Source organism: Gobio gobio (genome assembly GCF_949357685.1).
Source record: "Gobio gobio genome assembly, chromosome: 1".
Classification (NCBI taxonomy): Eukaryota; Metazoa; Chordata; class Actinopteri; order Cypriniformes; family Gobionidae; genus Gobio; species Gobio gobio.
The window spans coordinates 59,427,820-59,448,011 of NC_137097.1; the positions used below are offsets into that span (position 1 = coordinate 59,427,820).

The 20,192-nt window shown below is 37.5% G+C and overlaps 1 protein-coding gene across 9 annotated transcripts in view; it reads right to left on the minus strand.

Moving 5' to 3' along the window:
- sdk1a (sidekick cell adhesion molecule 1a) overlaps window positions 1-20,192 on the minus strand; it is a 405,563-nt gene that overhangs the window by 104,614 nt on the left and 280,757 nt on the right. For all 9 annotated transcript variants that reach the window (XM_079824232.1, XM_079824230.1, XM_079824228.1 and 6 more), the window contains 6 exons: window positions 14,636-14,719; window positions 9,939-10,133; window positions 7,100-7,216; window positions 5,106-5,273; window positions 2,976-3,078; window positions 2,528-2,701 (listed from right to left, as the gene is read on the minus strand). In XM_079824232.1, coding sequence (XP_079680358.1) covers window positions 2,528-2,701; window positions 2,976-3,078; window positions 5,106-5,273; window positions 7,100-7,216; window positions 9,939-10,133; window positions 14,636-14,719 — 841 coding nt within the window. The remainder of the gene's footprint in view (window positions 1-2,527; window positions 2,702-2,975; window positions 3,079-5,105; window positions 5,274-7,099; window positions 7,217-9,938; window positions 10,134-14,635; window positions 14,720-20,192) is intronic.

A 20,192-nucleotide genomic window follows, 5' to 3' on the forward strand; every position in this document is an offset into this window, starting at 1 on the left:
CTGGGCGGAGGAAAGGGAGGTAACCGTTCCTGCTTGGACGTCAAACCAGGAGACTTCAGGATTGACTAGTCTGGCCTGTCATTTTTTGAAAGGCAGAGAAAGACAGCCAGAACTCGGGTTTACACCGATCAACATTTCTATCCACTTGGGGACAATATTCAGGCTAGGGGAACTCATATTAATGTTGAAAAACCTCATAAAATGAAAATTTCATGCCATGGGACCTTTAAATAGGGCACTGTTTGAGGGGACAGCAAACAATAAGCTGCGCTATGTAGATGACGATGTGATCCCAATTCGCTACCAAATGAGTTAAGGACCTATCAGCCGCACCTTTATACCAGACCTTACTTGGCATTATCATCCACACCAATAGATGATAATGTTCTGCATATGATTTTAACCTGATGAACAATATATCTGACAAAATCCTACAGACGAGTTCTAAAAAATAACTATAAAGTTTTAAAGGGGTGATGAATTGAGAAATCAACTTTCCCTTGAGCTTTTGATATATAAGAAGTCATGGTAATATAAGAATATCCTGTAAGTTTCAGAGCTGAAAACTTCCTTGTTAGTCAAAGAAAAGCTTTTATAGACACCAGGCCCAGAAACTGATCGTGTGCTTCATCCTTACGTCATCGCACGATGAAACACCGCCTCTACAGAATAATAAGCACGTGTAATTCAGTAGCCCCGCCCACCGACTCATAGAGCTGGTCGGATTGCACTAGCCAGCAGCAATAAACATGCCGAGGATATCACGATATTGCACTAATCCTGGTTGTGGAAGAACACAGTCGCTGCATAAGCTTCCTTCGGATCCTAATATTAGGAATATCTGGTTGAACTTTATTTTTAATGAAGTTCCAGCTCACCTGGGGAAGACGGTGTACGTGTGTTCGCTTCATTTCACCGCGGAATCGTTTGAAAACAAGGCACAGGTTGACACTGGATTTGCAGACATATTGAGATTGAAACACAATGCTGTTCCATCTATATTGGACCCGACAGGAATGGTGCAGCACACTTATGTGTGTAAAACATGCTTTTTAATACGTGATAGTATTGCCTTGTTACAGATTGTTTGATATGTGTACGATTGTGTATTGGTTATGTGTAGGCCTACATGTCTATCCAGTCACACGAGAGACTTGTAACGTTATGTGTGTGTCCGCGCGAGTGAGTGTGTGTGTGTGATTTAGTGTTTGTTTGATATTTTGCGAGTTCTCTGAGCATTTCCCCCAGACGATTCCTGGGACAGACGGGAGCTGAAACTCATTAAATATGCAAATATTATCCAATCCTAGCTGTCTTCAGTTCCTCCCGCCCATCAAATCCGAGTGTTTCTCAGCGAGCCTCAAAACCAAGGCAGAAAATAGCCTATTACTTATTCATTATGATGTTTTTGAATGTAAAAACCACACAAACGTCATAAGTTGACTTCAGACAACAGTATAAAAAAATTAAAAAAGCCAGTTCATGATCCCTTTAATAATCGTTTTTAATAGTGAAGTCCGCATCACAACTATATCGATAACGGCACAGAGAAACAATATTGATGGAATCCCTTTCAGACATACTTTTTTTTTTTTAATCCAATCAGAATCCAAGAGCATTTAAAGTGGCAGACATATCGGGCAGCTAGTAAGATTCTGATTGTCTGTCAATGTTTTCATAGTTCATCCAACAATATCGTTCCTCTGTGTCGTTATCATCATAGTTGTGGTGTGTACTTCATATTCACACAGAATTAGAATGATTATTTAAACTTTATTGTTAAAGTGATTGTCCGTTGTGTGAATGGGCCTTTTTTTTCTGTTCAATTGTCAACCACGTGAAAATCATATATCCGATTACATAGAAAAGTCACACGAGATTGTTCATTATTTTATTTTATTATTTTATATTGACAGCCAGAGTTTTATGCTCCTCTTTATGTGTGTGCATCTAACTCTAATGGTAGGTACACATATTTATAATGTTTTATTTTCTCACAGTATAAATGGGTTTAATATGTGAATATATACCTATAGCTGCCTTTATATGTAATAAGGGATCTCTCACAACAAGTTCATCATATTTGGGAGGTCTGTGGCATCGAAAAGTTTGAATAACCAATTCAGATCATCTGTTTAGAGCAGGTAAAATTTTCTTTTAAATGTTTTTGGAAGAAGTTTCATATGCTCACCACGGCTTTAGTTATTTTATAAAAAAATATTGAACTTATTTATTCCTGTGATGGAAAAGATGAATTTTCCTCTCCTCAACAAGCCTCATGATTTGAGGTATCATTCGTGTCTGTAGCAGAAACGGTGTGGGATGAGTATCATGACAAAGTTGAATACTTAGGGTTAGAGGTTTTTGAGAGACAGCATATATTTCACTCTTCAGTTACGTCCTCACACTTCAAAGCCAGCTGGTGAAAAATGATGCGCTATGCACACCTGGAAGGTGACACACATCCATCAGCACAGCGCATTAGTCAGCCTAATGCTCAGATATGAAGGGAAGCTAAGTCACTCACATGACCTCCAGACGGGCCGCCTTGGTGTCATTGCCAGCCTGAGAGATGACGTCACATGTATAGTCCCCGATATCCCCAGACCAGGTTTGACTGATGTGCAAGGAGCCCTCCTGCAGGCTGATACGCCCCCCTCTGGTCTGGCTCACTAACTCCTCATCCTTTTTCCACACGTACCTGCCAAGTGAAGGAGACGGGGAGCGGAAGAGAACTCTATCACAGTCAAACTGACACAGGGGGAGCACAGGAAACAGCTCTGGCTCATTACACTGATATCCAGCATATTAGCACTGAATTAACTGTACAACACTACGGATCGCGCTTTGAATCAACTTCAAGGCCTGTGGGCTGACACTTTGAATTAACATTACAATAAAACTGAGTGTGGAGCCCTGGGCTCTGATGTCCAGATGAGAAGAGGAAGCAGCGCGGCTCGTTTGTCATCACCCACCTCACTGCCACGCGCGGGTCGTGGGTGGCGCCACACTCCAAAATGGCTGTGGTCCCCTTGATGACACGTCTGTCCATGGGAGGGCTGGATATGGATGTGCGACCTTGGAGAAAACAACACCGTTTATTCAGCAAGAGTTTAATGTTTCCAAGAGAACCAAACGGCTACGCTTCATTGTATCACAGCTTCTTCACACGTCAATGGCCGAGACAAAGCCAGGACTTTACATGCTCTGATCAGTGTGAAATAACAAGTCTGGATGCTGTAGTTATTACCTTCCAAAGCTGCGCTGAAAAGCTGCTTTTCATGGAACAGTTTATCATGCTCTACTCTGACTTTATTTTTCGAAGACATGCTTATTGAATTAATGTATTATTATAGGAAGGAAGTATGATGTGAGTTTTGCCCTATCCAGAACCGCTCATTTCCACTGAAAAAATGGTGGTTCTTTGCTGAAACAAATTAAAACTGTAAACTGTCCATCTGAAATAAAATAATTATATGTTTGAAATGATTACTAATTCAACAGTAATTAATGCATCTAGATAAAAAAAATGGAAAAAAAGATTTACAGATAAATAAATAACAAAATGATGGGGTTCTAATCCCTATTCCAGCGCACTGCACAACAAAAATGTTCTATTTTTGTTCATATGCCCAGAGCCGCTGTCGTAACATAAAACTACTACTGTGACCAAAGTTGAATACTTCCTTACTATATAATATACAAAGTATTTCTGCTTTTCTATAAGCACCATTTACTGTCAGAGGTGAAACTGCATTTTCATTCAGCCATTGTTACGCACTAGTCTGAACAGACGATTTTGCATGCGAAAATTGGACCATATTATTTGTGCCAAAACATTTGTGTTGATGTCAACAGGCCTTTATAGTCGAGCTACAGTCTTTCCAAGTATACATAACACATGAATTATAGAATATTTTAATGTAGCACATCACCATTACTCAACTTCAACGACTCCACTTTATATTAGGTGGCCTTAACTACTATGTACTTACATCAAAAAATAAGTACAATGTACTTACTGTGTTCAAATTGTATTGCAAAACACCTTTGCTGTGGTATGGACAGGTGTGGTGGTATGGATAAGTTTAAGGGTAGGGTTAGGTGTAAGGGAAGTGTCAACTGTGTAATTACAAATGTAACTACAGAAATTAATTACAGACGTAATTATATGCAGGTATTTTTTTAAATGTAAGTACAATGTAAAAACAGCGATAAGTGCAAAAAAAACTCAATAAGTGCATTGTATCTAATTATTAATTAAAATGTTAGTACATAGTAGTTAAGGCCACCTAATATAAAGTGGGCCCTTCAACTAACTTGAATAGATGCTGGTCGAAACTGTGCTAAAGTCCACTTATCTGGATGTGTAAGTCTGTGCAAAAAAATTATTTCAGTCTAACAAATGTGCTTATATATTTTAGTCAAAATTAAATTCAAATTTTAAAAATGCATTAAACTAGGACTCTTTTTTGTGTGTGTCAGTAATACATGGAAGCTCGTTTCCATCATGGAATAGAAAATAAAAAAGGTAATTGCAACTTTTCAAAATTCTGACTTTATGTTTTTTGCAATTTGGCCATGCAATTCTTGCAAAGAATTGTTAGTTTATATATCTTTTAAGAGGCACCTAATTGGATCTGTCTCTATCACAAAATTCATATTTTGTTCAAGAAATGTTTTGATACATTCCATTTTGTATTCATATTAATTCACAAAATCAGTTAATTTCATTAATGACAGTCAGACCCTTTCCTTCACAAAATTAGGCAGGTCCAGGCCAGGATTGGGCCATCGGGAGTCTAGTGATTGGTTTGACTCACTGCCACACTCATTTACATTCATTCTATATTTTTCGACTACACTCAAAATTTCCAAGATATAAACTCTGATGTGCAAGTAATAAAGTCAGAACTGTGAGATTAAAAAAATAAATAAAAAAAATATTCGCAATTACCTTTTAAAAAAATATTTTTTATGTTTTATTCTGTGCCAGAAACGGGCTTCCATAGTGACGACATCTTTCAACATCTTTCCTCTCTGAAGTCAGTAAAAATGCCAATTCTGAAAGTTGTTAGCGAATGGATACTGTGTGTTTTTCTTACTCCATACGGTGAGGGAGGCGCTGGCGTTGATCGCTCCCTCTGAATTAGCAGCGTAGCAGGTGTACGTGCCCGTGTCCTGCAGCACCACCGGTTGAACCTGCAGACCGCCGGACTCCAGCAGGGTGAAACGTGGAATCTGCATGGAACCGCTGGCAAGGATCTGAGTATCTGTTGTGCATACACACATAAACAAACCAGTTAGCTCAATATCTCACTTCTGCTTCCATATAAGGAATTAATAGAGCATCACTATGCATGGCGTTGGAGCTCGGGATGATTTTATTACAAGCTTAAAGTTTTCCAAGAGGAAAAACCGCCTGCAGAGCTCTCTACCTTGTTAGGGGCTGCTATTATATATGCCGCTTCATAATTGGGAATGCTGTGGAAACGACTTCATGAATATAGCCAAAACAGTTGTAGAATTTAATGGAAGTTTTTTTTGTTACTCTTGCATGAAATTATCTTTTGTGTAGCCAATCGGCTGCAACAAAGACATCTTAATGGCTTCCTGAGAAGCACAAAACACACAACCTCATACATCAATTGATGGCTCTGCCGCAGTAACAAAGCAGCGAGAATGCCAGCGAGAATCTGGCTGTAATAAGTAAAATATAGCACTAGTAAACATGACAAAACAGCAGGGATAAGATGCACCCATGTTAATACTGACATTGATGCTCGTTGCTAGTTGCCTACAGTACGAAGACAACATTTTAAGGCAGAATAGGTGGTATCAATGTGAAGGCCGTTCCAAAAAGTGTGCAATTTAATTATGCTGCCTCCTAAAAACCTCAATTTGACCAATATTCTTGGAGATGGCAAACCCAGAATGCATTGTGAAAAAAAATATATATATAATAATCCAAGACAGTGTTGTTATAGACAAACCTATATTTCATTACTACAATGTTTTGATAAAGAATACTTTAACGCATTTTTTAACCAAATTTTTGTGGGTGCAATGTAGTTTTATGTTACATCAAACTCTAGTGAAATCAATTGCGAGTTGTACAAAGGCTGCGTACAAGGTTTCTGCCTGTCTAGATGGTTCTAAATTGTTTGGATTCAAGACTGAATGGTTAAAGGAACATGTCGACGTTTTGGGACTTTAGCTTTTTACCATATCCCCCAGAGTTAGATAAGCCCATACATACCATTCTCATCTCCGTGCGTGCCATAACTCTGTCTGACGCACCCACCGCTAGCCTAGCTTAGCACAAAGACTGGTAAATGGCTCCAGCTAGCCTACAGCTCAATAAGTGACAAAATAACACCACCATTTTCCAATTTACATGTTGTGATGTGTATAGTTACATTGTGTACTAAGACTGACGGAAAATAAAAAGTTGTGATTTTCTAGACTGATATGGCTAGGAACTATACTCTCATTTCTGCGTAATAATCACGGAACTTTGCTGCCATACCATGAGTGCAGCGGCGCAATGATATTACGCAGCGCCTGAAAATAGGCTAACTTCCGTCAACAAAACCTGCTTGCACAGAGAGCATGCTGGGGACTATTTTCAGCTACGCAGGAATTGAGAGTATAGTACCTTACCATATCTGTCTAGAAAATCGCAACTTTCATTTTCCGTCGGTCTTAGTACACGATGTAGCTATACACATCACAACATGTAAATTGGAAAATGTTGGAGTTATTTTGTCACTTATTGAGCAGTAGGCTAGCTGGAGCCATTTACTTCCAGTCTTTGTGCTAAGCTAGGCTAGCGGTGGGTGTGTCAGACAGAGTTATGGCACGCACGGAGATGAGAATGGTATGTATGGACTTATCTAACTCTGGGGGATATGGTGAATAAAATAAAGTCCAAAAAAAGTCGGCGTGTTCCTTTAATATACTCCACTGTAGACAGTAGGCAGGAAGGCAACTCCCCAGGTTTGGAACAGAGCTCAGCTCAGATGTGATTTAAGCCTCATTCATTATTGAATTCAAATGTTAAATGCTCAAATCAAACTTCACTTTGCACTAACATTACCTCTCTTCCAGATAATGGCTGCTTTCGGGGCCCCAGATACCTGACAGGTGAAGGCAGCCACCGCTCCGTCTGTGACAGTAATGTCGACCGGCGCCGCGATGAAGGCCGGAGCCATACCTGCAGAACACACAGTCACATTTTTAATCAGGACGAGAAAACGCCACATCCGTTCAATAACACTTAATTCACGCTTAATGCAGTCCACCCACACACCCCCAGAGGAAGGCACAAATTATTACAAAAGGCCAAACAACAGCCAGTAAATTGTAGTAAAACAAATGTTATGTCCATCAAAACACTACTGATGCTTTTTATTGCGATCCAGGACATGTCTGTAAATTTGTGTTTCAAACCGGAGACAGTAAATAACTGGCATGAATCTAATTATACTGTTCTGATTGGGTGCCCAATGTGGCAATGTGGAGTTGCAAGGTCATTTTTAATAAGCAGAGATGTGTAAATGAAAAGGTATTTCCATTTGGAAAAGTAAAGCATTTTGCTGTTTGAGAGCAAATTATCGCTGTTTGGATGCATTGTTGAATACGTGCCATATTCATTTGGAACAGTAGAGACAGGAATATAAAACACATTACAGCATGGTTTCCAATTGCTTTACATTATTGTTTTTATCACATGAATACTGATGCCATGGTAGGGCATGGCAGTATAACCAAAATCTTATATTATGCTTTAAATTGTCAATTTTTTTTAACACAGTAACAGCATCACAATCAGGGTTGCCAGGTCTGTGCAACAAAAGCAGCCAACAAATAGCCTAATGCGATTTTCTCCACCGGACGGCCGAATTCTCCACATAATTTGCCCGCGGCAACAACTTAAAAGTAGCCCAATTCCACAGGAAAACCTCAGACTTGGCAACACTGATCACAATCTAGTAACTTTTTTATAGACTGATCAATATTTATATAACCAATAGAGATACACATTGTTGCAACAAATAATATAGACTGTTGTAGTTTATACTTTTATTGTTTAAGCCAATAATATTATACAAAGTTGTTTTGTGATCTAAATGAATTTTTCATAGTAGTCACATAATTACATTATGTACCATTTAAAAGTATGTAAGATTTTTTTAATGTTAAAATACATTCTCTTAACCCAGTTTATTTACCATTTATGGGTTTATCGCCACCAAAAGTGTAAATATTGAGCCCCCTGAGCACCATCTACACACGGTCTGCTCAGATCTGTCAATCTCTTTCCATCTCAACCTATAGTGTGAGTTTGGGGAGTTGTTTTTAAGCTTTCATCAGCAGGACAACATCGTAATTGAATGAGTCACTTGCATATACATATACAGTGAACACACCTGTGGCACACATCAGTTAAGTTGTAATGCTGCAAATTAAATAATGGACACAGTAAATATAGGCAAAACATGAAAGAGAGTTTGACAACCTCCCACTAGAATTTAACAACAGCCCAAAATAACCCATTATTGTTCCTTGTCTTGATTTATTTAGGACCCATCCTACTCTGTACTTTCGCATTACTCGCATATGTAAAATAAACCTCATTATCTCTCAAAATGCTGTTTCACTAAACGAGGTTCGGGAGGAACATGTCAGATAATTGACACAGGTGGAGAGTACTCAGCTAATCAACAAAGAGGTATATATACGCAGCCGTCCTACCTCCATTTTGTTGACAGTTTTTCAGCATCCCTCCACCACCCCTTCTCCACATCTTGCCCTATCTTTTAGTTCTAAACCACTTACATACGGGGGGTACTCTGGGTTCGGGCCGAAGTCCGAGCTCGAAGCCCTCCCCCCCGGACAGCACGCCAAATACGCAATTCAATTAACTCTCTACAAATTATATGTAAGTGTGAACTCGTGAATTCATGTATTCTAAAGGTATATCATCGCTACCTTTGCTAGAGCACTTGAACTGTACACACAACGTTCCACACTTCAGAGGTAGGATGTCACTGAAAATCAACATGCTCATTATGCTCCGATGTTTTGTACAACGACCCCATCTCTCAGGGGAGATAAAGACCCGGTAAGTGATTATGGACCACACTAACATTCATCCACTGTACTTGTCCTTGATCTCTTTCGCATGAAACAGATCTATATTGGAATAATAAAGCTTGCAGAAGAACTAACAGCTTTGAATGAATCGCCGGTCAATGAGCGAGTCTAGATATGCACAATCAATTTGAAAGAAGATATCAGCTATTCAGAGCAGATTTTTTTTACTTACTTACTTACTTATTAAAAACTTTTTTATGGCTGAAATGAATATCTTTATTAAAGGCTCCTTATTCAACATTTTTAAAACATTTGTTTATTTTTACTCTGAAGTTTTATACTCCAAAAATGGATTTTTATTTTTCTACATGACCCTGAACATTATAAGGACATTGTGAAAAAAAAAAGCGGCTAGAAGTTAAAATCATTAAGGCAATCTACTTGCAGTAAATATGTGCAGTCGGGGCAGTGGTAATTATCAGTGTGATGAGCGTGCTCCTCTGAGGGGGTCTTAATGTCCTCATGTACAGATCAGGGCAGTGCCCTGACAAACACTACGATGTAATCAACTCCAGACAGGCCTCTCCACAGGGAGCTGTTGCATCTCTTATGGAAAGAAGTGAGAATCACATGTCCATAGATTAGGAACAACACATCTGTCACGGGGGGGGGACTGCTGTACAACGGCTGAGAGAAGGTGCACTTTGCAGCTGGGCCCATCTAATACCCTTGGCAACGTCTTGATTGTTTGTGTTTCAATAATTAATAACAGTGAGTCTGGAAAACGTGTGATAAAGAATGCATGACGCCCCCCTGCCCGGCCTTGGGGTCAGACTCACTCGTGACGTCCAGATAAGTGTGGACCTGAGCTTCTCCGGCCGAGTTCCTGGCAAAGCACTGGAAGATTCCGGCATCACTGGGATGTACCTTCCTGACCTGAAGGCCCATGCTGGAGATGACCTTGTAGCGAGGGTTGTTGAGTTTACTGAGGGGCACAGCATCTTTATACCACTCCAGCTTGGGCATGGGCACCCCTGTGAGTTAAAAACACAACATGATTGAACAGTTGGGTTCAGAAGGTTGAAATTAAATTATAAATGTAACCTGGAAATTAAATATTTTATAGAAAAAAACTTATTAAAAATTTAAAAAGCTTTAAAAAAAACTACAGTATATAGAAAGTTTTTTTTTTTTTTTTTTTACATTTACTCATAAAATGTAAATATGCATGAGCCAATATATATAGATAGACAGACAGACAGACAGACAAATATAGATAGATAGCTAGATAGCTAGATAGATAGATAGATAGATAGATAGATAGATAGATAGATAGATAGATAGATAGATAGATAGATAGATAGATAGATAGATAGATAGATAGATAGATAGATAGATAGATAGATAGATAGATAGATAGATAGATAGATAGATAACAGACTGCCAAGCAGATAATAAATATATAAAATAATTTACTACAGTTTTTTTTATTCGCTTTGGTACTATTTTCACAAGCAAGGTGTACATTTTCGAAACTCATAATGCTAACATCACAACAGATCATCAAAAGTGCACTTTTTTCAAACATTTCAGCATATTTTCAATTGTGTTAGTACAATACACAAAACCACAAAGTATCCTTTTCACTACACAAAATAAGTGTTTCATCTTTATAAATGTTTCATTCACAGTAACTGCCTTTCATAAAGCTCTTACTATCAAACTTTTGATTTGCATCTCTTCTCGTTCAGTTTAATACATTTGTCTTTTATTTAATCCAACTGATCTTAATGGTTAATCAATGAATCATTTGGTACACCAATAGATTTCTATATATATTGATTATATAAACATAGTTTCTACTTTGTTTGCAATTTCCAAAATGGATAACCATATGAAATGAATTATTTTTAAATTTTCTGCGATTTACCTTAGATTATAGGGTGTGTGTTTGTGGTCTGGTAAACTCTACATTATGGGGACAAAAAGACAGCAATATCCTAAATCCTTTTCCTTGCAGGCACATTTTTTGGTCAAGCTTATAAATCATAGAGAATGAGTTTTTTTGAAAATGTGAAAATGCAGAAATGTTTCTTTGATGTGTAGTGTAAGGGGAAAGAATATAGATTTCGAACAGTATAAAAATCATAATGTCTATGGAGAGTGGGACAGAAATATTTTCAATTTGTGAATAGAGCAGAATAGAGTATAAGGGAGTGGAAATAGTCAATGACGGTGTAACATCAGATTGATCAGAAATCAGAAGAAGGGAGACAGATGGTATCAAATATAGAATTTTACATTACAGTATGTATGCCATGTGATACTGTAAACAGATTACCATGGTAGAGATTGCCACATTACTGTAACTCACCCTTATAAAGCTCAACTACAGTAGATTCAGTCATATGGTACAGTGAGAACATGTATGTGAGAACATGTATGGGCAGCAAACTCTGTTATAGCACAGAACCTCATGGCTGTGTCATAACTTTATCACACCTTTTTGATAACACACTGAATACTATTACAAACATCATTGGATTCAATTACATAAGTTAGGTAATGCAAGTGTATTTTCTAATGAGGAATATGTAGCCTGTGTTACTGTAGATACTGTAGATAATTCAGCAACGAGGGAGATTTGAAACATGTATCTTGCATTGTTTGCTGTTGGATGAACTGATTGTTTAAAGTACTAAATTGAAAGAAGATCACACTGTTGTGTTTTGGTGATTAAACCAAATGTTCTCATTACATATTACAATAATCTTGTGTTTGAAACAGTGATTATGTGGACTGAAAATATGTGCAAGTGAATGAAAGCATTACATCAGATTTTGAAAGAATGACTTGTTGTGTTACAAGTGTGATCAGTTTGGATTTTTGTACGATGAGTTTTGAAAATGTACACCTTACTTGTGAAAATAGTACCAAAGCGAATAAAAAAAACTGTAATAAAATGTAAATATGCATGAGCCAATATATATAGAAAGACAGACAGACAGACAGACAGACAGACAGACAGATAGATAACAGACTGCCAAGCAGATAATACATATATCAAATCATTTACTCATAAAATATAAATATGCATAAGCCAATATATATAGATAGACAGACAGACAGACAGACAGACAGACAGACAGATATATAGACAGATAGACAGACAGATAGATAGATAGATAGATAGATAGATAGATAGATAGATAGATAGATAGATAGATAGATAGATAGATAGATAGATAGATAGATAGATAGATAGATAGATAGATAGATAGATGGATAGATGGATAGATGGATGGATGGATGGATGGATGGATGGATGGATGGATGGATGGATGGATGGATGGATGGATGGATGGATGGATGGATGGATGGATGGATGGATGGATGGATGGATGGATGGATGGATGGATATATAGATAGATAGATAGATAGATAGATAGATAGATAGATAGATAGATAGATAGATAGATAGATAGATAGATAGATAGATAGATAGATAGATAGATAGATAGATAGATAGATAGATAGATAGATAGATAGATAGATAGATAGACAGATAGATAGACAGATAGATAGATAGACAGATAGATAGATAAATATAGATAGATATATATATAGATAGATAGATATATATATATATTAGAGATATATATATAGATAGATAGATAGATAGATAGATAGATAGATAGATAGATAGATAGATAGATAGATAGATAGATAGATAGATAGATAGATAGATAGATAGATAGATAGATAGATAGATAGATAGATAGATAGATAGATAGATAGATAGATAGATAGATAGATAGATAACATACTGCCAAGGAGATAATAAATATATGATAGACAGACAGACAGACATTTGACATATTTAAAATATGAAATATGAAATAATTAACATTCTGCACTATTTCTAGGCCACTATTTTAATAAATTGGTGTTATCGATCATGTGACTGATTCAAGCTCAAGATGCTCTTTGGATCATCACAAATCGTGCTGGAGAACATGATCATCAGATTTACACAAACTTGTGGAGGAGTTCATGCAGCTTGAGTGCTGCTGTCATTGAAACTAAACTAAACTAAAACTAAGCTAATTTTTCAAACTAAAACCACCTAGTACTGTAGGTATATTGTCTGAGGCGGCATTATATTCAATAAACTTTCCAGTTTCAGGGAATCCAATTTTGCTAACTTGAAATCACACTATGTTTCTCCCCATTCTTCCCTTTGGAAGTGAAGGCCTGTGCAGTATGAAGAAACACAGACATACACTCTTTATTATACACACCCAAAGGTCTAATTTTGAAAATGCTGGATGCTCCCTTTGTAGGATATAAAAAAAGATGAAGTGTCAAGTGGAAATTAGATGATCTAAGGCCTTAAGCCTGCAAACCGATTCGGCTAGGGCACTTCTAAGAATATTCCAGCAGCTTGGAAAAGTGCACTCTCGGGGGGAATGATTTAAGTAACGGCTGAAAGAAGAGCTAACAGAGAAAATCATCACTCGTTGTGGCTCTCGTCTGTATCAAGAGAAGGCCACCAGATTGTATTATTCAAACTCATTTAGCACTCTTCGCCTGTGGTTAACGGCTGTATCAAGCTCCAGTCGGCACCAAACAACCGCAGACTTTGCCGTGCAAATTTTCCAAGACGTATCAAAAGAACGAGGGGCTCTGGGCATGTGTTATAGTCTTTTCCTTGATCCTTTCGAGCTGTAGAGTCTTCTGATTCTGCTCTGGAGAGATATAACTTCTCAAAACAAAAGGATTCCTTTCAATCCAGCCACATAAAAAAGCGAGAACGGTCCCAGAAGCAGCACATAAGAGAGGTAATGAATTGATTCCACTTTCTGCTCTTGAGGATACGGCGGGGTGACTCGCTTGTTTTTATTTCTCACAGCCCATCTGATGCTGAGGGATCATTTTTACCCCTCGCTGAAATTGCAGCTGAGCCGAAACTGAACCTCAACGGACAAATATCATAAGTACGGTTATAAGAGTTGGGCCGACTTTCCATTTCGGCACTATTAGAAAGCTAGAGAATATTTCTGGCAGAAAACCAATACCATTTCATTGGCCATTTTCCCACGCTATAATGATAATGGTTTAAGTCCCGTCCCATCAACACCTCATATCTCACAGCTAATCGTAAACTCTTCGCCACTCGTCCGAAAGGCTGCCATTTGTCTTCAAAGAAGGGATGCTGACATCCTCTAAATGTACAGATTTCATAAATCACCCCCCAACAGGGCAGGGCGCAGCCTTTGGGGTTGGTTAATAGACCCGCGCGGCGCTCCTGGAAGTTCATTCATGATGGCGGGTGGCCGCGCAAAGAATGCAATGCAAAAATTGCTATAAATGTCTTTATGTAACTAAGATTACTGACTACAAAAGCTCAGAGTGCTCGATAAAGCGCATGGATCAGAGTGGGGCTGAAGTGTATTGTATGTCCATTGTGTGTAAAGCATATTGGAGAGTATACTTTTAAACCTCGAATCAATCCAGACCCCCGTAAAGCACTCACCTCGAGCTTGGCACTGGATATCCACACTTTTCTCCACCTCTCCCATCATCTTCCTCCTGGGCTCAGCAGTGAAATAGGGCGCCTCTGAAAAAGCAAATAAGCTCATTTGAGAACACTGACATTTCTAAACCGAATACAAAAGAATGACGTTTTTGAGGTATTGAAATTCATAAACGGCTTCAGAAATAATCAAGGGATTCAGTCAGTGGAATTCAATGTATTTTCTTAAAAAATTGTATTTTTGTTTATGGGCGTGGGACAAACGTATTCCCTTTTCTGCGGCAACTGAATGCTTACTGGAGCAAAAGTAATGAATTCATAAACATTGTCAAGATTGAAATGCTTGGCTTCTGTGCTTAATGTAGTCCCGTGTCTTCGGCAGTCAGACATGTGGAAGGGTCGCATTAAGTCTGAGAGCACTGGTGGGCATGTTTCATTCACTTCACTCACCTAATGTCCTCTACTGTAATGTTTGGACTTCCAGCAGAGGCACAGATGGCCACTGAAACTTCACAATGCTGCAGTCTTACATTATAGATTTCATGCTTATCGAACATCTGTTATGAGTCTGTAATGAGGAAAATCTGCTATTTATTATGTTCACATTATATTGTAAAAAGGTCTATATGAATGTTTTGTTTTAAAGGAACGGTTCAACCATAAAATACCATTCAGTCATTATTTATTCACCTCCATATTGTTACAAATCTTCTGTAGAAAACGATAGGAGATATTAGACAGAATGTTCACGCTGTACTTTTACACGTGTAGTCCATACTTCTTCCAAGTCTTCTAAATTCATATCACTCTTAGAAAACTTGCTAATAATGTACCCTTAGTGGTACAACAGCTTGTCAACAGCTAAGGGACAACATTGTAATTTTTTCATAGAAGTAGCTTAAGGATACGCATTACTACTCTAAATTTACTAATATATACTTTTTGCAGGGCTCCGAACCGGTTCAAGGAACCAGAAACAAACTAAATTTTAACAGGAACATACAGAAAACAAAAACGAAACCAAGTGTAATAGTTCAGAACAGAAACGCTTATTGGAAACTACCATTAACCAGTTAATAATGTTATTTTATTGTTCTGTTTAATATTTTAATTGAATTCAAATAGTACAGCCTATCCAAATGTGACATTGACGCATCCTACTCAGCCGTCATAGGTAAGTCGCTGACATTAGATTTTGGATCTCAGGAGTTTTTCAGAGGAAATTCCACCAACATTAAAGTATTATGGAAATGAATGGCAGGTTATATCCAGCGTGGTGTGTTTTGAAACCAGCGAAACCGCGGCAGCCATTGCAAGTCCACAAGACCAAAAGTGCATATGAAGTGTGCCATTTGGGACAGGGCCAAAGACTGAAGGTAAGGGTGAAACTTAAGTAGTGAACAGAAACAAGATATTTAACCAGACACAGCTGGGACAAATTAACTAACGAGGGTAACCATAGGAACAAAGGATTGGCGGGAAACTGAACAAAGGAACACCGGGAGAATCAAAATACAAACTGAAAGAACAGAATCGTGACATATGAATCATTATAGTACCTTGGACCCATGAATAGACTTTTGTCCACTGTAGTGGACGTTATATTTTAGGGAATTTCTCTGACATCATACATGTCACATGTTAAAGAGCACATTCGGGGCTTTGCAGAGATACCAAATGTTTGGAGGTTTCACCAGGACAACAACTTCTTCTTTGTCTTTAAAAACGGCTGACATTAATGTTTAGCACTCTTATGGAAATATGAATTTTTTTTTCATTATAATTTAAATCGGATTCATTTTCAAATTGTTTGTTATAAATCAACATCTCAGGAAAATGTTATGGGGTTTCTAATCAAAATGACTTTCTGTTACAAAACAGGGCATTGATTTCATAAATGTTCACTGTAGTGGACGCCAGGATTTAAATCATGTTTATCAGGCATTTTGGAGACATAACAAGTGAATAGGGAAAGAAATTACATATCAATATTCCTATGAAATATTAGATATTATTATGCAAATGGTGCCAATTATTACTCCCATTATTGCACTTCTTTTTTCATTACATGTAAACACATGAATATGCAAATTAGATGCAGTGTATAGACACATTGTATTGGATGGGAAAATCCAAGTATGACCATTTTACCCACATATTTCATAAAGTAAAATGGTTTATCAATGCATTTCATTATATCTTTCATAACATAGTTCAGAATCATATTTAAACAAAGTTTGTTTAAAAAAAATCCTGAAACCTAAAAATTGATTGGTGAATAAAAAAATCCCATTGTTTTTGCCTATACATTGCAATTTCATGTCATTTTATTTGTATAGTCCTGGTGTCAACTACAGAGGACATATCATATTCATAACATATGAATAAAATATAATTTTCCAAAACTGTTTTTTTTCCCCATTTGTTTCTTATGCTCTAAACAATGTAATGACAAAAATACTGAATTAAAAAAACTTTTTCTGGGTCCCAGGAGGATATATATATTACGGTGTCTATGCCTGAGAGTTTAATGAAAAGCACAAAAAAATTCAATTTAGTAAAAGAAGTTTTCAAAATATCTCCTCTTTCTCCACTCCATAAAAATAGTTTATTCCGATGTCATTCCTACCTTTTTGGGACTTGAAAGTGTTAATTAAATAGCGGTCAATAGAGGGGTCAGAAATCTCTCGGATTTCATCAAAAATATCTTCATTTGTGTTACGAAGATGAACGAAGGTCTAACAGATTTGGAACAACATGAGGGTGCGTAATTAATAACAGAATTTTTCAGGTGAACTAACCATTTAAGCCCTAATTTTTAGGCGTAGATATGGTACAAAGTTCTCCCCCAGTAACAAGCTGTTGTACCCCCAAGGGTTTTTTTTTTCTGTGACAGTGTAACTTTTTGTGAGGAAAAGACAGAAATTTGAATGTGATGATTTTTTTTTTAATGCTAAAGTAAACTATTTGTAGTTTGATTTCGCTAAAAAGTATAAAGACTCTTCGTTCTTTTTTATGTGAGCATCCTGATCAGCCTGACAACAGCAACACTGACTCAACCAATGGCATGAGTTTGGGGCTGGTCTATCGGTTTGTCTGTCCAATTGCAGACGAGGGGAGTGGTGCAAAGTTGTTATTCATTGAAAACTAAATGAAATAACACTGATTTGGAGTGACAAAGGGAGGTAAATAAAATTTTCATTTTTGGGTAAAGCATTCCTTTAATCAGTTATTTAGATGCTTTAATCATGAAAATCGGGGCGAGAAAGCACATTCATTGATTTATTTTCTATGAGCTATTTCATAGATCTCTTTAATAGCTTTACAAGAAATTAATCTCTTATAATGTACAGCTTAAGAGAGACATTATTGTAGAGATTTACGCTTGAGAGACATAACTGTGATGCGTGTTTCCTGAGAAAAACTCGCAGACCATCAAAAATCTGAAGTGCATTTTTTACACAAATAAGAAGATGAATAAATGCATACTTAGAGATCTTGAATATAATTCAGACACCCAAACAGTCGCTAAGCTCCTGACTTATGTGCAGCGCCACACTGACAGCCCACATTCATCAATTCACATCCACTCAGTCTTGCCCAGTGTAATATATTCCTCCCGTTACGGATTCGTCTGTCTATACATATGTATTGGACTTCACATGGAGCTCAGAACACCTGTCAGCTGGACTCTCAAATGGACACCAATGTGAAGTGAAGAGAAGGCATAAATATTTAATATGCTGTTTAGCTCAATGGGTTTCCTTATATAACTGTACAGAGAAGCAGTACTGCCTGTACTCAGTATGTGTTAAATATATGCAAAGCCTGACACTTACATTAATCAGGGATAATGTAAAGCGAAATCATTTAGGAATAGCTAATTAAGAAATTGAGAATCTTGTTGTATGCTGCTGTCTCTCGCTAAGAGGCGAAGACAAATTTGGGCAATGAATTAATCTTTGGCATGATCCATGGTTCACAAGTGATACTGTACACTACAGTAGGGCTTACGGTTACACTTTATTTTGATGGTCCACTTTAAACAGTGCTGTCACTGGGGCGGTACCCTAAGGTACAAAAGTGAAAAGGTACATCTTTGTACCTTACTCACCCCTAAATGGTACATATTAAGAGTGCGTATTAGTACCTTAAAGGTACATATTAGTACCTTTTCGGTTTTGTACCTTAGGGTACCGACAGTGACAGCAATGTACAACCCCAAATCAGAAAAAGTTGGGACAGTATGGAAAACGCAAAAAAAAGAAGAAGAAGCGATTTCTAAATTTACTTTGTCTTGTATTTCATTGCAGACAATATGAACACAAAATATTTCATGTTTTGTCTGGTCAACTTCATGTCATTTGTAAATATGCATCCTTTCCTGTCATTTGCCAAATGACCTTTTTTTCTGACAGTGGAGTGAATAACGTGTCATACTAGTAACTTGTCAACTGCATGTCAACTAACTCTCATTAAAGTATTAGTAGACTGTAGTAGACTGTGAGTAGACTGTTAGTTTAGGGTTAGGTGTTATAGGGTTCAGATAAGTAGAATAAGTTGACATGTAGTTGTAAAGTTACTTATAGTCAGCTGTTGTGCAGCATCAAAATAAAGTGATGATATTATGCAGCACCTGAAAATAGGCTTACTTCCGTCAACATAACCAATGTGACAGCCTGCTTGCACAGAGAGCGTGCTGGGGACTATTTTCAGGCGCTGCGTAATATCATTGTGCCCGCTGCACCCATGGCACGGCAGCAAAGTTCCTTGATTATTACGCAGGAATGAGAGAATAGTTCCTAGCCATATCGGCCTAGATAATCGCAACTTTTCGTTTTCCGTCGGTCTTAGTACACTATGTAACTACAGAAGAGTCAAGTTTTAAAGAGGAAAAATATTGAAACTCTTTGGTCATTTTTTTTTGAGTGAGATGCTAACGGTCTAATCAGATTCAATGATCTATGCTAAGCTATGCTAAAACTGCTACCGCCAGACCCGGCGATCGGCTGAATGGATTCGAAAACGGTAAAACTCAACTGTTTAACTTTAGGGGAGTTGGAAAATGAGCCTATGAGACTAACTAGGCGTGTTCCTACTTTAAGGTACCCATCTATTCTATTAACTTAACGTTGTATTTATGTAACAAACAAAGATGTTTGCAGATGCAGCATCCTTTTTTTATAATGCATTGAGCTGTCCTAAAGATATGATAGCTCCAACATTGGTCTCCTTACACGCTGCTATTTCAACAAAAGACTACAAATTATGTGCATTTTCTGTTTTTTAAGTAAATCAAATGACTTGGAAATCGGTCTAATGGCACTTCAGTGGTGTGTATTCAGGATGATCCTAATGTGTAGTATTACCTGGTGATATTCTCATAGAGCGCTGTGACCGATAGCTGTAATGCCTGAGGCTCTCCTAAAAGCACTTAGCTCAGCTAATACAGTGTGTAATTTGAGGTTTTATGTGCAGTAATGTAGTGCTATACCTATCAGAGGGCTTTGCTGTTCATCACTCCCCACTGAGTGGAACCATTAAGATGGAAGATTTT